A 20081-nucleotide genomic window follows, 5' to 3' on the forward strand; every position below is an offset into this window, starting at 1 on the left:
AGGATGTGTAGTACTCTTCTTATGTTATCAGTTGTTTGTCTGTGGTGTATAAAACCGGTCTGGTCTAAGTTAATGAGTTCAGGTAGCAGGTGTTCCAATCTGCGGGCAAGAATAGAAGTAAATAGTTTATAATCTAAGTTGAGGACACTAATTGGTCGATAATTCCCACATCCTCGTCCCCTCTTTTGGGATAACTGAGATAGAGGCCTCCCTCCAGGAAGGGGGGATTTCTCCCTTCTGCAGGACGTAGTTAAACGTCTTTGCCAATAGTGGAACAAGTTCTGACCTAAGGATGCGATACCACTGAGAGTTGTACCCGTCCGGCCCCACTGCCTTGCCTGGTTTTAGTCTGGTGATAGCAGCATTAATTTCCTCTGTCGAATTCGGTTTTAATAAATTGTCATTTTCAGAGTCTGAAAGTGAAGGTAGGTTCAAGTGGCTGAGAAAGCCTTCAAAACAATCTTCCCCAGGGGCGTCAGGTTGAGTGTAAAGATCTCTATAAAAGGACTCAAAACATTCCTGAATCCTTTCCAATTTGGTTTCTAGTATATGAGTTTTAGGGTCCTTAATTTTATAAATAGTGCTTTCCTCCTGTTGCTTCCGTAGTTTGTATGCTAAGTATTTTGCTGATTTCCCTCCTATCTCATAATACTTCTGTCTCAGGAAAATTAAATTCCTCTGGACCTCCTGTGTATAAACATCGTTGATTTCTGCCTGTAGTTTCCTAATTTCCTGCTTTACAGTAAGGTTTGGGTTGTTAGAGTCTTCCTGTTGTTTCCGTTTTAGTCTTGTCTGAAGATCTACTAGTTTCTGCCCTTTGGTTCTTTTTAGGTGAGAGGTAATAGAAATTAATTTGCCTCTCAGTACCGCTTTAAGTGTGTCCCAAATAATAATTGTTGATACCTCACCTGTGTCATTGATTTCTAAAAATCCTTTTATTTCTTCCTTTATTTCGGAAACTATGACAGGGTCATTGAATATATTTGAGTTGAGTTTCCATAAGGAGTTTCGTTTTTTCCTAGCCACTTGCAAAGACATAAAGATAGGACTGTGATCCGATAAATCCCTTGTTAATATACAGTATCACAATCTTTAATTTTAAAACTATCCACCTTGAACATAAAGAAGTAATCCAGCCTAGCGTATACTTAAAATGAGCCAGAATAATGAGTATAATCTCTGGTGGACGGGCACAGCTCTCGCCACACGTCTATAATCCCCATTTCTACCAGATAGGAGTTGATTTTCCTTATGAGTGGGTTAGTTTGGCTCGTCGGGTTGGATGAGTCTAGTTTAGGATTAAGTCTAAAATTAAAGTCCCCCCCGCAGACAACCGTGCCCTGAGAGTCCACCATTAAATCAAAAATATTCCTATAGAATACCCAATCACTCCCAGGTGGAGCGTATACATTTAGTATTGTAATTTCAGATCCCTCTATCCTACCTGTTACCCTGACAAATCTGCCTTCCTCATCACCGATTTCTGAGACATGTTCATAGTTAAGTCCACCAGAGATAAGTATTGCCACTCCCCTCTTATGTTTGGATTTGACAGCTGATGAAAATACATATTTAAAACCCTTTCTCTTTAACCTCAAATGATCTGTTTGGTTCATGTGTGTCTCCTGGAGTAATGCAATCTGGGCTCTTTCTTTCTTTAATTTAGATAGAATCTTGTTCATCTTGATCGTATTCAAAACCCCATTTACGTTAAATGAAATAATTTTCACTGGTTCAGTTTGCATGTTTTTGTATTAACTGACAGCAAAATATTCCCCAACTGCGGCTGGCACCCCCCCCCCCCCCAAAAAAAACAAAAGAAAGAAATACAAACAAAAAACACAACAACGAGCGAACAAACGTAGAACGAACAGAAGTGGTGTGTAACTGAAGCAAAAAAGCTCCTAACCGAACTTCCAGCAGTGACGCTCTTCCACTGCTGCCCTTGGTCTTTGAAGGAATACCCCTACTTACTCCCTGAGATAGGGGGCCTTCCATTGTGATGACGTCCTCAAAAAAGAGAGTCCCCACCCACATTGGCTCGACATTAATTAAGTTCTTACCATGACGTCCAAATCACAATCATGTCTTAACATTAACTCTCATCTCGCCTAAATACTTGCAGTCTCTCCTTGTATCCTGCAGCTCCTCGGTTCTGCCGCGGGCGCCGGTCCCCCGCCCCCCGCCACAAAGCCCATCTCTGTAGTTTCTCTCTGGGGGTCGTCGGTGGCTTAATCACTCTCACCGGAAGCCCCCGGCTCGCCAGGTCCGCCGTCGCCTCCTCCACCGAGTTGTAGATTTTCACTCCTTCCTCGAAGAACACTTTAAGGCGGGCTGGGTAGAGGGTCCGGAACCGCAGGTTCTTCTCCTTCAGGATCCTCCGCGTCTCCGTGTATTCCTTCCTCATGGCCATGATCTCCGGGGGGTAGTCGTGATAGAGGTTTAGTTTGGCTCGTCGGGTTGGATGAGTCTAGTTTAGGATTAAGTCTAAAATTAAAGTCCCCCCCGCAGACAACCGTGCCCTGAGAGTCCACCATTAAATCAAAAATATTCCTATAGAATACCCAATCACTCCCAGGTGGAGCGTATACATTTAGTATTGTAATTTCAGATCCCTCTATCCTACCTGTTACCCTGACAAATCTGCCTTCCTCATCACCGATTTCTGAGACATGTTCATAGTTAAGTCCACCAGAGATAAGTATTGCCACTCCCCTCTTATGTTTGGATTTGACAGCTGATGAAAATACATATTTAAAACCCTTTCTCTTTAACCTCAAATGATCTGTTTGGTTCATGTGTGTCTCCTGGAGTAATGCAATCTGGGCTCTTTCTTTCTTTAATTTAGATAGAATCTTGTTCATCTTGATCGTATTCAAAACCCCATTTACGTTAAATGAAATAATTTTCACTGGTTCAGTTTGCATGTTTTTGTATTAACTGACAGCAAAATATTCCCCAACTGCGGCTGGCACCCCCCCCCCCCCCCCCCCCCCAAAAAAAAAAACGAAAGAAATACAAACAAAAAACACAACAACGAGCGAACAAACGTAGAACGAACAGAAGTGGTGTGTAACTGAAGCAAAAAAGCTCCTAACCGACCTTCCAGCAGTGACGCTCTTCCACTGCTGCCCTTGGTCTTTGAAGGAATACCCCTACTTACTCCCTGAGATAGGGGGCCTTCCATTGTGATGACGTCCTCAAAAAAGAGAGTCCCCACCCACATTGGCTCGACATTAATTAAGTTCTTACCATGACGTCCAAATCACAATCATGTCTTAACATTAACTCTCATCTCGCCTAAATACTTGCAGTCTCTCCTTGTATCCTGCAGCTCCTCGGTTCTGCCGCGGGCGCCGGTCCCCCGCCCCCCGCCACGAAGCCCATCTCTGTAGTTTCTCTCTGGGGGTCGTCGGTGGCTTAATCACTCTCACCGGAAGCCCCCGGCTCGCCAGGTCCGCCGTCGCCTCCTCCACCGAGTTGTAGATTTTCACTCCTTCCTCGAAGAACACTTTAAGGCGGGCTGGGTAGAGGGTCCGGAACCGCAGGTTCTTCTCCTTCAGGATCCTCCGCGTCTCCGTGTATTCCTTCCTCATGGCCATGATCTCCGGGGGGTAGTCGTGATCGAGGTTTATCTTGTTGTTGTTCCATGTGAAGCCTTTCTTCTCCCAGGCCAGCCTGAGCACTTCTTCTTTAACAGTGAAGCACAGAAACTTTACCAGGATCGATCTGGGCTGGGAGCCGCTTGGTGGGAGGGGAGCTAACGCTCTGTGCGCCCTCTGGATCTGTAGTGCTGTTAGCGGGGGGATGTTTAAATTCTCTCGGAGTAGCTTCTCCACGAACTGGCTCATAGATTGTGACCCCGACTCCGCTCCCTCCGGGACTCCGTACAGTCTGAGTGTCTCCCTTCTCGAGTAGGCCTCCATCGCTGTCAGCTTCATCTGAAGTTTTTCCTGTGATGTTATCATCTCAGCCAGTATCTCATCTGTGTTTTGGAGCTTATCTTCATGCCCGGCGACCCTGTCTTCCACCTCGTTGAGCCTCGCGTTTGTTTTGTCCAGCTCACCTCTGATGTCTTGTAGTTGTATTTTTGTGTCCTTTCGAAATTCTTTCACCTCATTCCCAACGCCTCTTAGCACTTTCAGGATCGTCACCAGGTTAACCGGTTCCTCCTCTTCCTCCGTATCAGCGCCATCATAGCTGGGAGCAGGTGAAGCCCCGCGGCTAGCCCCGGGGGAGCTAACGTTAGCTTCCTCTGTTAGCTGCTCCTCGCGGTCTGCAAGTTGTTCGATAGGTGTTTTTTTTCCCTTCTTGTACTTTTTAGACGTCATCTGTGCCCCTTTACCCTTCTTTTCGTGCAGTTCACTAAATAAATTAATCACTTTGGGGCAGTTTTATTAACTCTAGTCGAGAGCTCTCTAACTAAGCGGCCATCCCCTCTGAACAGGAACCGGAAGCCCCCCTGAGATAACTTTTGTTATGATTTGGCACTTTAAATAACATTTAATTGAATTTAATTGTTTACAATCAGGTGGTGGAGGTGATGCAACACTGTGCAGACCAGCTTTTTGTAAATGTCTGCATCTGTCCATCCTACCTGTTTGTGGCTGAACCAGCCAAGGATCTCTGCTGCAGTAGACACTCAAGCTACAACAGTTAGGTGATCAATCAGTCGATCGAAAGAAAATGAAGTAACTGTTTGTCTGTTTTAAAAAAACAAAAACACCATGATGTCTGATTGCAGTTCCTCCAGTGAGGATCTGCTACTTTTCTCCATTTGGAAATGTTTCACTGTTTTCTGAACTTTTACAGACCAAACGATTGATCAATAGTAAAAAATTATCATTAGGTGCACCCCCGGGTGATATGTCCTGACCCTTAGAAGTAGTCTTCCTGATGTAAAAGATTATTTGTATCATGTTGCATAAAGAAAGCTGTTCCGGTATTACTGTCTTGTGTATAATTGATGTATTGACTGTCTGCTCACACTAGTTGGCTAGTTTTTCATGGATAACTGTAGATGTGAATAATGCACTCTGTATGATGATCACATTAAACAGATTTTTTATAAAAATGATCATTCTGAATCTGTCTGTGGTTTCAAAAGTTCTTATTTAATACATACAATACACGTGTTTCCATTTATTCACCACTGTACACTGAACAGCAGCACAGGAGTTTTTTCCAGATGAGGCCTTTAGATCAATTCCATTAATCCAGTTGGCTAGTTTTTCATGATTAACTGTAGATGTGAATAATGCACTCTGTATGATGATCACATTAAACAGATTTTTTATAAAAATGATCATTCTGAATCTGTCTGTGGTTTCAAAAGTTCTTATTTAATACATACAATACACGTGTTTCCATTTATTCACCACTGTACACTGAACAGCAGCACAGGAGTTTTTTCCAGATGAGGCCTTTAGATCAATTCCATTAATCCATCCTTAAAAGAAGACACCCAGCCAAAGACCAGTTTTAGGACATTCTGCATTGCCCACTTACAATGACACATCCCTGACCAGAGGTTTCACCTGTCCAGGATACAGAGTCTCTGCAGCAAACCAGTCTAGATGTGACTTCCTGTCACCAGTCCAACGTGTAGTCCTCTGCAGCTCACAGGATTCAACTCCCGGATAACGCCAGAGACCTCTGCAGCTCCTCCATATGGTTGTTAGCTTGTGTGATCATCATGCGGATGGCATCCTGAATGAATATTGAGAGGAAAAACAGCAGGATGGGACAGAGCAGAGGATGCTGGGAAAATAATGTCTCGACTCATATTACATACACAAAATTAGTTGGGACGTTGTGTAAACGTAAATAAAACCAGAATACAATGATTTGCAAACCCTTTTCATCCTATATTTAATTGAATACACTACAAAGACAAGATATTTAATGTTCAAACTGATAAACTTTATTGTACTTTTGCAAATATTCACTTATTTTGAATTTGATGCCTGAAACACATTCCAAAAAAGCTGGGACATGTTTACCATAGCGTTACATCCCTTTTCCTTTTAACAACACTCAGTAAGTGTTTGAGAACAGAGGACACTAATTATTGAAGCTTTGTAGGTGGAATACTTTCCCCTTCTTGTTGAGAATGCTCCAAACATCGGTTTGGAACGTTCCACAGGTGAACTGGTTAATTGGAAACAGGTGAGTGTCATAATTGGTTATTGAAGGAGCATCCCCGAAAGGCTCAGGCCCTGTTTACAAGTGCGCGGTTATTTTTAAAAACACAGACATTTCCCTGCGTTTGTGCCCTTCGTTTACATGCAAACAGAGAACTCGCCTCTAAAAAACTATTTTTTTCTAAAAATCCGGTCAGACAGGTTAGGCCTGCTCTTGACAGCATATATACACAGGTTAGTGTAAAACCACATGTGGTTCGATAAGTCCACATTTCCAATTGTTTTTGGAAATCATGGACGTTGTGTCCGCCGGGCCAAAGAGGAAAAGGACCATCCAGATCGTTATCAGAGCAAAGTTCAAAAGCCAGCATCTGTGATGGTATGGGGGTGTGTTTGTGCCCATGGCATCATGGGTAACTTTCACATCTGTGAAGGCCCCATTAATGCTGAAAGGTACATACAGGTTTTGGAGCAACATATGCTTCCATCCAAGCAACATCTTTTTTTAGGGACAACCCTGTTTTTTCAGGAAGACAATGCCAGGACACATCCTGCACGGGTTCCAACAACGTGGCTTTGTAGTAAAAGAATGCAGGTACTGGACTGGCCCAGACCTGCTTATGAAGAACAAAATACAACAACAGGGACCCTGGACTGTTGAGCAACTGAAGTCGTACATCAAGCAAGAATGGGAAAGAATTATCCTACAACTTCTCAACAATTAGTGTCCTCAGTTCCCAAACACTTATCGAGTGTTGTTAAAAGGAAAGGTGTTGTAACCCAGTGGTAAACATGTCCAAGCTTTTTCTTTCAGAGATCCTGAGGGCTGTGTATTAGGAAGACAAACACATTGATCTAATTTCTTTACCTGGTCTGTGGCGTTCTTATTCCTCTTGAACTCGTCTCTTGCCCAGTGACGGAGATACTTTCTGTCTGCCTCATTCGGTACTTTCCGTATGGTCCTCATCATATTTCTGTAAATCCCCAAAACTTTCTGTCTCTGCAAAAACTGTTGAAGAGTCAGCAGGACGGACAGTTATAAACTCAAATAAGTGACTGATGACTCCAATAAAGCCTGATCATGACAAGAATATTCATATTTTCTAGTTCCAAAATTACAACTACCCTCAACTCAATCTCCACTTAGGCAGCAGATCGCAGCTCTGCAGCTGCCTGGGGTTGTTTGATAAAGAAGTCCTGGCAAAGCAGGCCTGAAGGCTGGCTTAAGTGAGTGAGATTAACCAGAATATAACCACTTTATTAAGAACTTCAGTGCAAAATATATCTGTAGTATTTGTTTCTCTACAACACATAAAAAAAAACTTTAAAACACAAACACTGGTGGTTGCATACAGTGCCTATAGAAAGTTCTGACACCCTTTTGAAATAGTCACTTGTTTAGTTTTACAGCCTGAAATGATAACACATAAATATATTTTGCCAGCGTGATTTACACATTATGCCTTAACATTCAAGTGAATATTTCCCCATTCTTCCTGCAGAACTGTTGGAGTTCAGTCAAATTCTGTGGTGAGTGGTGATGGACTGCACTCTTCAAGTCCATCTACAGATGTTCTGTAGGATTTAGGTCAGGGCTCTGACTAGGCGACTCTATGACATTCACCTTCCTGTCCTTTAGCCACTGTGTTGTTCTTATGGTGGTGTGTTTTGGGTGGTTGTCATGCTGGAAGGTGAACCACCTGCCCATTTTAAAGTGTCTAACAGAGGGCTGCAGGTTTTCCTCAAGAATTTGGGTGGATTCGGCAGCATCAATTTTCCCTTCAATCCTGACCAACATGCTTCACTGTAGGGATGGTGTGTTTTGGGTGGTGTGCTGTGTTTGGTTTCTGCCAAACATAGCTCATGGAGTTCAGCCCAAAATGTTCAATTTTGGTCTCATCTGACCATATAACCTTTTGTCACATGGCATCGGAATCTTCAGTATGTTTTCTTACAAGACTCAGTGTGACATTTTTTCAGAAGAGGCTTCTTTCTTGCCACCCTGCCATCCATGTAGAACTTGTGAAATTGTTGTCACATGCACAGATCGACCAACCTCTGCCATTAAGACTTGGAACTCCTTCAAGGTCCCCATGGGCTTTTGGTAGCTTCCCTGATCAATTTTTTCCTTGCTCTGTAATCCAGTATGGAGGGGCGGCCTGATCTAGGCCAGGTCTGGGTGGATCCATATGCCTTCCACTTCTGGACAATAGTCTGATTGGTCCTCAGAGGGATAGATAAAGCCTTTGAAATCTTTTTAGATCCTTCTCCTAACTTGTGCCTATCCACAACTTTATCCTGGAGCTCTTTTGAAAGCATCTTTTCAACCATTGTGAATTATTTGTGTTACCATGCATTACTAGGAGTGGAATCCTCAAGGAACAGCTGATTTTATTCTGAAATAATCAAAACCACCACGGTTGAAGTCAGGTAGAGGCCAATTAACTTTGTGTGTAATCTGGAAGGTGATTGGTTATACCTGAGTATATGTTTAGAATTGTTATTCTAAAGGGACTTATCACTTTTTCAGTACTGATATTCTAGTTTTTCATTTTTTATTAATTTACAGACATTTTGGAAAAAAAAATTTCACTTGAATGTTGTATTGCAAATCACAGTGGAAAAATATGATTTTTTTATGTATTATCATTTCAGGCTGTAAAACAAAAAACTATTTCCAATGGGTATCATGGCTTTCTATAGGCACTGTAATTGGTGGTACCCAGATCCTTTTTTATTAAAAAGTCTCATGATGCATATTTTCAGGTTCATACTTGAATGTTGGGTCTCTATTAGAACATGCTTGCAAGCTTTGATATTAGGAGGAGCATGTTGTGTAGACAGAGAATAACTGCTCCAGAGTGACTTCAGTGGTGAGAAGTGTCATGGTTTGGGCAGGAGTTGGGCCTCTTGTACAGCTACATGGCAGGGTGAATGCAAATGTTTATGTGAGCCTCCTTCACCAACATGCAATACCTTCACTGCAATTGTCTCCCAATCAGCTTCAATTTTCATGCAAGAAAATGCCCCCTGTCACACTACAAAACAGGCTAAACAGTTCCTTGAAGCTAAGAATATTGAAACAATGAAATGTCCAGCCCAGAGTCCGGATCTAAACCCCATAGAGAATCTCTGGAAAATCATTGGCATCAAAGTAATGTCTAAAAAACCCACTACAGTTACTGAACTGTGGAAGAGACTGCAAGAAGAATCAGGGTTTTTTCTGCATTATAAATTTTGAGGCGGCACCCTCACTCAAATTGTCTGCTGCCACGCTGGAATCTTGATTGAAAATCAATATAGTTCTATGGAAACTCAGTGGCGATAAGTTCAACTCGGTTCAACCAACTCAACCGCAGCAGAACGAGAGCGTTTGTTCAGCTCTGGGTCGCAAAATTACATTGAAGAGCTGCTTGTGTTCCTGCGGGGGAGTAATTGCACTTTAAGCATGACAACACACATCACTGTACTCTTTACGAATCTCTGAATTGGTTGAGCCCAAAAAGCCAGAAGATTCTTTCATTGGTTGTTGTTTATTTTTAAATGCATTCACTTTAATTTGCCTTCATACTTAAAACAACTTCTAATTCCTTATAGCACACACTATAACCTAAGACATACTGATCATATGTTTTTCTGCACTCCTAGAATATTTAAAGAATCTGGTCATTGTGCATTTCAATTCAAAGCTCCATCGGATTGGAACAATCTCTCACACCAGTTTAGGTCGACTACTTTTCTTCATGGTTTCAAAGCATCACTTCTAATTCATTCATTCAACTCCTTGTTTCTGATTTGTTTTTCTCCTTTTTTCTCTCGTTTTAATTCATTCATTTGTTTGTTAATTTATTTATTTATAATATAATTTTTCATTCATTTTCTCATTTACATCGTTGTTGTACTCAATATATGCATGTCATAAACCTGTATTTATGTAACTTTTTTTTACTGAGAAGCGAATGACGGCTCACTTGACAGCAGTGAATATCTCGCGGCGATTCCCTATCCTTCTCCCACTCACTGGCCTGCCAAAGATTCGTTTAACGTGTAAAATATGCACAGCCCTGAAACTGTCAAAATGATTTAAGATGAACCAACTGTCATCGAGAGAAGCTAGCCGTGCTGTACAGATGTAGGTTAGCCTACAAGCTAACACAAGCGAGACACCCGCAGAGCTGCTTTAGTCCGACAGCCAGTCAGGCTGTTACAGAGACACGGTCTCACCCCTGCTGTGTGTATTTACCTGCTTTAAAGAAAGCGCTGCAGACGGTAACCTTGAAGTCATCTCTCACAGCTGAACAGCACAACTGCAGCCTCGCAGGCGGATGTTTTTACCGTAGACTGTAGTTCACTACCGGCTGCTTTACTGTTTGTCTCCCTCTGGTGGAGCGGAGAACACCTGCAGGAACAGCCATAGACATAATAAAGAGTCGACTTTTTATTATGTCTATGGGAACAGCCTGTATGGACCTTTTCAATGATGTAAACATAAACATTCCAAAACAGTCCTAGTTTATTTCCTATTGCAGTGAATGTGGATGGCATCAGCTGACAGGAAGTTACCAAGGACTAAGGCTGTTTCCTATAAAGTCATAATAAAGAGTGGACGCCACATCGACCGCTACTGCCTACAGGCGCTGACGAGCAGTAGGGCCGCCATCTTGGACCGGTCGACGTAATCTGTTTGGTAGGTGAAATTAACTCAGTTAATTAATCATACCTCACTGAATACCAAACTGATTTTTACACATTTTTTGATGTAAAGGCCATACATGTAGGTATGATACAGGACGCATTGGTTGTTTCACCCTGAGAGATGTATGCTATGATAGGTATTTTGCAAATATGATAGAGAAGCAGAAACATAGGGACAGTAAAGTCAGCAATTTTGATAATTGCTAAAGCAATATATAATTAAGCTATATATATATATACACACACACACACACAATATGTGAAGTATATAGTATATAAAATACAAATATATGATCAACCTGGAGGACCGATATGAGAGGGCAGAAAAGAGGATGAGGAGTGGTTCAAAGGTAAAAGTTTATGTGTGGCTCGGCAACCTATTGCTGCCACAATGACAAAATAAAAATCTTGTTTTAAGGAGATCATTTTCATGTTAAACACGATCTGATGATAGTTAAAATTACATATTTCTCTCTTATTAATACATGTCAAATTATTCTCTTCAATAGACTGAACAAATAACAATGGAAATGTTTACATTGTGCAATATGTAATTCATATAGCAGATAGGATGCTGTATCTCAGAGCATCCTGAAATGTTGTCTGACAAAACCACCAGGATTTTTCATATTGTTAGCCGTAAAATACAGTAGGCTGCAGCCTCTGGGGACCAATATCATGACTTTAAACTGTCCTTTTCATGTGCACAGATAATACAATAAAAAAACATCATGATGGTATATTGCACATGTTTTTTGATGGGCATGGCACCCAACACAAGTGAAACACATCTATATTTAGCCTGGTCTTCCTGGCATCTTATTCAGGCCAGGCTTGGCATCCACCAAAATCAGCCACCTGTACAAAAAATTGAGACGAAGCTATTTAACGTGTTCACAACAGTAATTTCCCAAAATTAAATTGGACAACATTAAGCGTACCTTTGTGATGTCTGTGGATGTGGGAGGGGAAAATGCAGAGTCTCTCTGAGGTATTTGTATTCCTTTGGATGGAGTGTGAGCGCAAACTCTCTGTAGTCCTTTATGTACTCATCGCCCTGCTTTACCATGAGGTCTATCTGAAGATCTGAAATGTTAAGAGCAAAAACTAAGCCCCATCAGATAATAGCTAAGGAGTTTAATAAAGAGAGTAAGAATAACATAAAGTTCTAATTTTCTCTTACCTGAGTAGAATTCAAGCTTCTCTTTCAGCTCTTCAATACTCAGGTTCCTTCCCTCAAATCCCTCAAAAGACTCTTCACTGTGGTCTTTGCCCTTTTTTCTCTGGCCATGTCATTCTTCTTCTCTCGCTCCAGACTTTCCACTCTAGCCAAGTCTACATTGAGTCTGGTCCTAAGAGCGGTAGGAGAAGCAGGCCGGGCACAGCCATGATCCTAGCAGAAAGAGGGATAAGTATGGTTTGAGTCATGTTTCACCTCACAAACATTACTTTGACACCACTAGGTTATGGGCAACATTCTTTGTGTGTGTGTGTGTGTGTGTGTGTGTGTGTGTGTGTGTGTGTGTGTGTGTGTGTGTGTCTGTGTCTAGGTTTATTTGTGAGTGTGTTTGATATGAGTGGCAGCATTAAGTGAGATTTGAATATGTCATGACCATTTTCCAACTAAAATGAAGAAGCATGTTACAATATATATATATATATATATATATATATATATATATATATATATACTGTATATTAGTGGCGGGACACAATTAAAAAAAATAATCTGATTAATAAGAGGCTTTGTAATTAATTAATCGTATATCAATATTCTACACAAGTAGCAACATTTATCAATTTAAATGGATTTTGATATATATATATATTTGACTTAAGCACGGAGCGTTGTCTGTGCTAACGTCAGCTGCAGCATGTTTAGCATTGTCTGTGCTAACGTTAGCTTCAGCATGTTCGGCACTGGGGTGGAGCGGAGGCTGAAGAGCTCCGGTGGGAGGTGAATTTTTACACAGCTGTGCCCTTGTCCATATTTCCACTTGTTCATTTCTAAAGTTCAGACTAAAGATTCACAACGCAACTGTTTTTGAACATCACAGGTGAGAGTTGCAGCGGTGTGAACTGACCCGTCTCGTTGTGAAAGGCTGATGTGGTCGCCAGAGATACAACTTGTCAAATCTCCAGCAGCTGGCTTTAGAACGTGACACACATCACCTGTTTCAACAGCCAATCAAGTCTCAGCAAAGTCCACTGGTCAAGTCACTGACAAGCTGTCAGCTGGTTGAAAAGGCCGTTATGAACGGAGGCTCAACGAGTGTGTGTGTGTGTGTGAGAGAGCGAGAGAGAGCGATAGCGAGCGAGCGAGAGAGAGAGAGAGATACATACAATGTGTGCAATACAATGAATAAGGAGAGCGAGTGCAGTAATCAAGAACAAAGCAGTAAATCAGGGAATTAAAAGGCATTTTCTCTGTTTCATCTCTATAGAAACACAAAAAGCCTGAAAATTCGGAGGTCAGAACGGAAGTACAGAGTTGTTGCTATGGAGATGATACACGTCTCGTCTCGTCTTGGGAATTTCTCTGCTCCTTTCCAACAGGCGGCAGAGGCCCACTGATGGACACTTCAATGTTCAGACAGCAGACTGTGTTGAGCAGATCAATAATTGTTGTTTGGGAGGTTTGTTGTTATGCCTCCCTTTGGCATCTGTCTGGGGCTTTGTCCTGCTAGGAGCAGGGGTTGATGAGGCACTATGCTGGGATGGTAAAGCAGGCCAGCCGGTTGCATCACAAATCTTGATGTGCTGGGCTCTGCCTGTTAGTCTCCCGGGGATTCCCCAGGGAGATGATTTACTCTTAGGCTTGGCACCAAGAGAGTTCCAATGATAACTTGTGGATTTATTACCTTGTACACAGTCCTCCTGTTTCTTCGTAGTGCTAACTAGCCCTGTGTTATCATTTTCTTGTCTACTGTTTTGGGGCCATGGTTGTATCACATTGTCCATTCACTTCCACATCCACTTCTAACCTGCGGATTTTAGTTTCCAGTACTGCAATCTTCTGGAGAAGTTTGTGGTAGTCTTCTTCAAAAAAGGGAGGCATCTTGCTGCTAATTAGCTTCGGCTCCGTCTCACTGCAGGCTTTTGCTATGGGCCTACCCATTAGTAGGTACTAATAATAATGTGGCAATCTAGGGTTCCAAGGTATAACAGACTTGAGCAGGGAATACTTCCAGCTTTATCTGCAGCTCCTGTGCCCCATACACAGCTCAACTCCAGGTTACATGCCACTTCATTATGCACCGACACACAATAACCATGAATGAAGGGAGGTCTTCTACCACACACATACCCTCACTTACGGTGTCAAGGTGATTTCCCAACAAGAATTATAAACCAAATAGACCAATGAAATAGAACTTAAATCGATGAGACAGTAACACTGAAAGTTGCAAAACTGCAGAAGATAACATTTATGGTGGTTTGAAACAGAATATGTACGGGAGAAGATAATTCTGAAATTAATTTCACTTTGTCTGACAAATTTAGTGTATTCTACACAACCTGCTAACGTTAAACAACATCAGAGCTGACGTGGACTAAACAAACTGCAGTTACCCACTAATGTCATCTGATGTGTTATCTTACACACTTTACAATAGTTAACGTTAATGGTGGTTTCACTGACAAGGAGCAAATAGTGCATGTACTTCTTAACCATCCTGCACGAACATGAGCAGCTGGTTTCCAGATGTTTGTTGCAAAGTCCCCCAAATAAAAACAATATATACAGAAAAATATGTTGATGTTTCAATCTTCTGGTTTTATTTGTACAGTGTTTTGCTGGACAGACAACGAGCGAGCAGGGCCTATACTGCTTAACCAGATCTTGTGCCAACGTGCACAGCTGGTAACCAAAGTGTTTTAGAAGACAGAAGTTTGTTGCAAAGTCTGAGGCTTTCACACTATTAGTGTGATTAAAAGGCACTAGAGTGATAAGAAGCCCTGGTGAATGCTTGATAAGTAGACTATAATAAAGTAAATAATTAAGTGTATTTTTCGGTGTGCGCGCGTCGTTAGACCTAGGCATTCAGGTCGAGTCCTGGACATCTGTGCCGCCAAAAAAAAAACCAACATAACATAATGATAATGAAAATAGCCCTATACAGTAGACTTTTATGTGGTTGCATTACCAGCAGCCACAGATGCATCAGCTGACCTTCCTCTATTAGTGAGTTTTTGCTGCAGTCTTGCCTACTAGTGCTGATGTTTTTCTTCGTGTGCCCCTACAGGGGGGTATCTGTCAGGGGTTTGAAGGAGGAGCTCAAGGATGAACTAGCGGCTAGGGATGAAACTTCTTTTCTAGACGTCCTAATATCACGGACAACATCGTCCGTGAGAGACCGAGGGAGAGAGCAGCCAGGTTAAGCTCCCCTCGTTCCTGGTCTGCGCAGCCACCTGCACCTTCTCCTCTACCTCCTGGTCCACCTGTCTCCAGTGGCTCTTCTTCGGCAGCCTCATCCCTCCCCAGCAGGGAGGAACCAATGCAGCTCGGTAGGATGAGGCTTTCTCCAACTGAACGACAACACCTGGGCCTCTGCATTTACTGTGGCCAGGCTGGCCACCTTCTCGCCCAGTGTCCAGTCCTGCCAAAAGAGCAGGCTCATCAGCCACAGGAGGGGCACTGGTGAGCCACACCTCCGTCCCTTCCTCCCCACCTCGCTTAAAGGTACTGTGTCTCGGTTTCAGGTTTCCTTTCCTGTGGAAGTACTCGTGGACTCTGGTGCCGATGACAATTTTATTGACTCATGCCTTATCTCCCAGTTTAACCTTCCCTCGGGGCCCTTAGCTACAGATAAGAATGTGGTGGCTCTTGATGGGAAGCTACTAGGTCGAGTAACTCACAGCACTGCATCGCTGTCACTGCTTCTCTCTGGTAACCATCATGAATCTTACTCTTTATCATTTCCTCACCCACTACCCCTGTTGTGTTAGGTCTCCCTTTGTTAAAGGTGCACAATCCCCACATTGACTGGTCCACCTTGGCCATCACCAACTGGAGCCTTTTTTGCCACTTACACTGCCTTCACTCTGCTATTCCTACCACAGTCTCCTCTACACCACCTCCACCCAGACCAGTTGACGTCACTCTTGTCCCTGCTCAATATCACAACCTCCAGGAGGTTTTTAATAAGGACCGTGCCCAATCCTTGCCACCCCACAGACCCTATGACTGTGGCATAGATTTATTTCCTGGCGCCCCCTACCATCCAGCAAGCTTTATAACCTCTCCAAACCAGAAAGGGAGGCCATGGAAACTTACATCACAGACTCCCTTGCAGCTGGTCTTAGCCGTCCCTCCTCCTGTGCTGTAGGGGCGGGCTTCTTCTTTGTGTATAAGAAGGACAAGACTCTTCGCCCCTGTATTGACTACAGGGGCTTAAATGACATTACTATACGTAATAAGTACCCTTTATCACTCATTGACTCTGGCTTCAGCTCCCTTCACGAGGGCACCGTCTTCACTAAGCTGGACCTTAGAAATGCTTACCATCTGGTACGTATCAGGGAGGGGGACGAGTGGAAGACAGCCTTTAATACCCTTCTGACATTTTGAATATTGTGTCATGCCTTTCGAACTAACTAATGCACCTGCTGTTTTACAGACCCTTGTTAATGATGTCCTATGTGATATGTTAAATAAGTTTGTATTTGTCTACCTTGATGACATTCTTATTTTCTCTATGTCCAGCAGGTCCGTCTGGTTCTTCAGAGGCTGTTGGAGAATAGACTATATGTTAAGGCTGTGAAATGTGAATTTCACTTGTCTTCTGGGCAGTTTCTTGACTTCATGGTGGAAAGGGGGCAGATCAGGGCTGACCCTGCCAAGGTCCAGGCAGTGGCCGACTGGCCCACTCCTACTAACAGGAAGCAGCTACAGAGGTTTTTCCTCCTCTGCCCCTGTGCTCTCTCACATAGACCCTGCTGTTCAGTTTGTGGTGGAGGTTGACGCTTTAGACACTGGGGTGGGAGCAGCGTTGTTCCTGGGCTGTTTCAACTTCAGCCTAACATACCGGCAGGGCTCCAGGAACTCCAAGCCAGACGCCCTGTCTTGTCAGTTTGCCCTCCCGGAGGGGGAGCCAGGTGGGGAGACCGTCTTGCCCTCATCGTTCGTGGTTGGAGCTGCCAGGTGGGAGAACGATAGGTTGGTCTAGGAGGCCCAAGAGGGCCACCCAGATCCTGAAGGCTGTCCACCCAACCGTCTGTTTGTGCCTCAGCCTGCTAGGTTCCCGGTTCTCCAGTGGGGACACGCCTCAAAGATAGCTTCCCACCCTGGTTTGCTCCGCCACAGGTATGTCTCCCTTAATGGCTTCGAATGGTTTCCAGCCCCCACTTTTTCCCTCGCAGGAGGCGGACTCTGCTGTGCCCTCGGTGCAGGGTCATCTCCGGCGTGCCCGCCAGATTTGGGCAGCCCTCACCCGACACTGAGACACACACCGAAAACTGGCACCTTGGTTCATCGGCCCTTATGAAATTGAGTGGGGGATAAATCCCACTGTGGTGAGGCTGAGGCTTCCGCCTACCCTAAAGGTACACCCGTCCTTTCATGTTTCCCTCGAAGCCTGTTTTCACCAGCCCTCTGTCCCCTCCGACTGAACCGCCTCCACCCCTCCGATCATCAATGACCACCCTGCCTTCACTGTCCGTCATCTGCTGGATGTGCGGAGGCGGGGCCGGGGCTTTCAATACCTGGTAGATTGGGAGGGGTATGGGACAGAGGAATGTTCCTGGATCAAGTGTTCCCTCGTCCTTGACCCTAGGTGGGTGTGTGTGTGTGTGTGTGTGTGTGTGTCTGTCTGTGTGTGTCTGTCTGTCTGTCTGTCTGTCTGTCGGCTTTCAAGACACAGAAAGTGAACTGGGAACCCCGGTCTAAAACAATGTCCAAGATGCGGGAATGATGTGGTCCGACCCGGTCTCCTCCTCCTCAGCAGGTCCGAACTGGCGAGAAAGGGCATCCGGTTTCACATTCTTGCTTCCTGGAATGTAAGTCAAAGAAGATTGAAACGTCCGAAGAACAATGACCACCGGGCCCACCGGCAATTCAATCTCTTAGCCGTCTGGATGTACGACAGGTTCTTGTGATCAGTCCAAACCACAAACGGAGTCTCTGCCCCCTCCAACCAGTGTCACCACTCCTCCAAGGCTAATTTGACCGCCAGTAACTCAGGGTTCCCAACGTCATAATCCTCTCCGTGGGGTACAGCTTCTTGGAAAAGAACGCGCACGGATGAACCTTGTCTGTAGCCATACGTTGTGACAGAACCGCACCCACTCCCAGATCTGAGGCGTCTACCTCCACAATGAACTGACAAGAAGGATCGGGCTGAACCAACACAGGGGAAGAAGCGCTTCTTCAGCGCCTGGAAAGCACTTTCAGCAGAAGACCACACAAAAGGAATAGTGGGAGAGGTTAGCTTAGGCATAGGAGACACTACTTGACTGTAGTTACCGACGGAAGAAGTTAGCAAAACCCAAAAAATGCTGTAGTTGCTTTCTGGAAGATGGCGTCGGCCACTCTGTCACAGCTTTAATTTTAGCTGGATTGGCCTTTACCTGCCTGCTCTCCACAATGTACCCCAGAAAAGTCACTGATGAAACTGGAATTGACATTTCTCTGCCTTGATGTACAACCGATTCTCCTGTAGGCGCTGGAGAACCTGGCGGACATGATTAACGTGCTCTGACAAGTCCCTAGAAAAAATCTAAATGTCATCCAGGTAAACGAACAAAGAGCGGTTCAACATATCACGGAGAAAGTCATTCACTAATGCCTGGAAGACAGCTGGGGCATTAGTTAAGCCAAAGGGCATTACCAGATACTCAAAGTGGCCAAGAGGGGCATTGAAAGTGGTCTTCCACTTGTCCCCCTCCTTAATTCTAACTAGATGGTAAGCGTTACGGAGATCTAGTTTGGAGAAGACAGTGGCACCATGCAACGGTTCAAACGCGGAATTAATCAATGGCAGAGGGTACTTATTCTTCACTCACAACCCTACCTGTTACCCAGTCAATAACAGGGTTGTGAGTGATAAGCCAGGGGAGACCAAGACCAACGGGAGCATTAGCGGACGGCATAATGTGAAAGGCTATGGTCTCAGTATGATTACCTGCAAGCGACAGGGTCATGGGAATCGTCTCGGCAGAGATCTGAGCTAGCTCCTCACCACTGAGACCATTAATCACCAACGGAGTAACTAGAGGAACAGTCGGGAACTGACTAGTACCAACCAACTCAGACAATGTTAGTAATTTACCTATGTGCTTACTGGGAATAGTAGGAACAACAGATCAACTCACCAGAACCCCCTTTGCGACCGGTGAGCCTGGGAGTTTAACAGACGTGGGCAGGTAGCCAGCTGGTGACTAGAAGCTCGAACAATAAATACAAAGTCTCTCTCGAAAACGCAGTTGTAGTTCGGCGGGAGTCAGACGGCTGCGGCCCAACTGCATGGGTTCTTCCTGGACAGGAACGGAAGACTGGTTTACCCGGTTGTAAGCAGGAAAGCTAGTAACAGGGTCGATAGGGACAGTGAGTGGACCTGGCGTTACCGAGTCTCAAGGCGCCTTTCATGGAGATGGTTGTCAATCTTGACAGCAAGGCCGATGAGCTCCTGTAGGTTACTGGTCTCAGATATCCCCACTAAGCAGTCCTTTACCTCCTCTTCAACCCCTTGAAAAATATGCTCTGTAGAGCCCTATAATCCCACCTTAATTCAGCTGCTAAGGTACAGAAATCAACAGAATAATCCGCCACACAGGCGGAGCCCTGACGCAGGTCGAGTAACCGGTTACTAGTATCACAATTAAAGACCAGGTGGTCGAACACGGAAAGGATCTCTAAGAAAATTGCTGAAAGGGAGCATGTTGTGTGAGAGGGTTGTTCCAGAAAGCTGCTCCCCAGACTCGGGCCCTACCGGTGAGCAAACCTAGCACATATGCTATCTTGGAGCTATCGCTAGCGTAGGTGAGGGACTGCTGACCAAACACGGGTGAGCAATGAAATAAGAAAATCTTACACTCCCCCAACTTCCCATTATAAAGCTCAGGTGCAGGGACATAAGGCTCACGGAGCAGAAGGGTACTCACAGTGGTAGTGGGTAACTCAGCATTCGCGGAAGAAGCAACCTGTCTCTCTATGCGAGAAACCAGTGACATGCAGTCAGGTGAGGCTGTGCCTCCCCTGTCATCATGAGAGGAAAAAGAAACGAAATATTAAAATAACACAAG

General features: G+C 44.2%; 1 protein-coding gene across 1 annotated transcript; it reads right to left on the minus strand.

Annotated features, from left to right (window-relative positions):
* Positions 1 to 5099: 5099 nt before the first annotated feature.
* Positions 5100 to 10478, minus strand: lyrm2 (LYR motif containing 2). Its single transcript, XM_083934275.1, has 3 exons — positions 10387 to 10478; positions 7012 to 7152; positions 5100 to 5709 (listed from the first exon to the last, which is right to left on the minus strand). Exons 1-3 carry the CDS (start codon positions 10426 to 10428, stop codon positions 5629 to 5631), a joined length of 264 nt encoding a protein of 87 aa, XP_083790401.1. The 5' UTR covers positions 10429 to 10478; the 3' UTR covers positions 5100 to 5628.
* Between the last annotated feature and the right edge of the window lie 9603 nt (positions 10479 to 20081).

Source organism: Echiichthys vipera (assembly GCF_963691815.1).
Source record: "Echiichthys vipera genome assembly, chromosome: 19".
Taxonomy (NCBI): Eukaryota; Metazoa; Chordata; class Actinopteri; order Perciformes; family Trachinidae; genus Echiichthys; species Echiichthys vipera.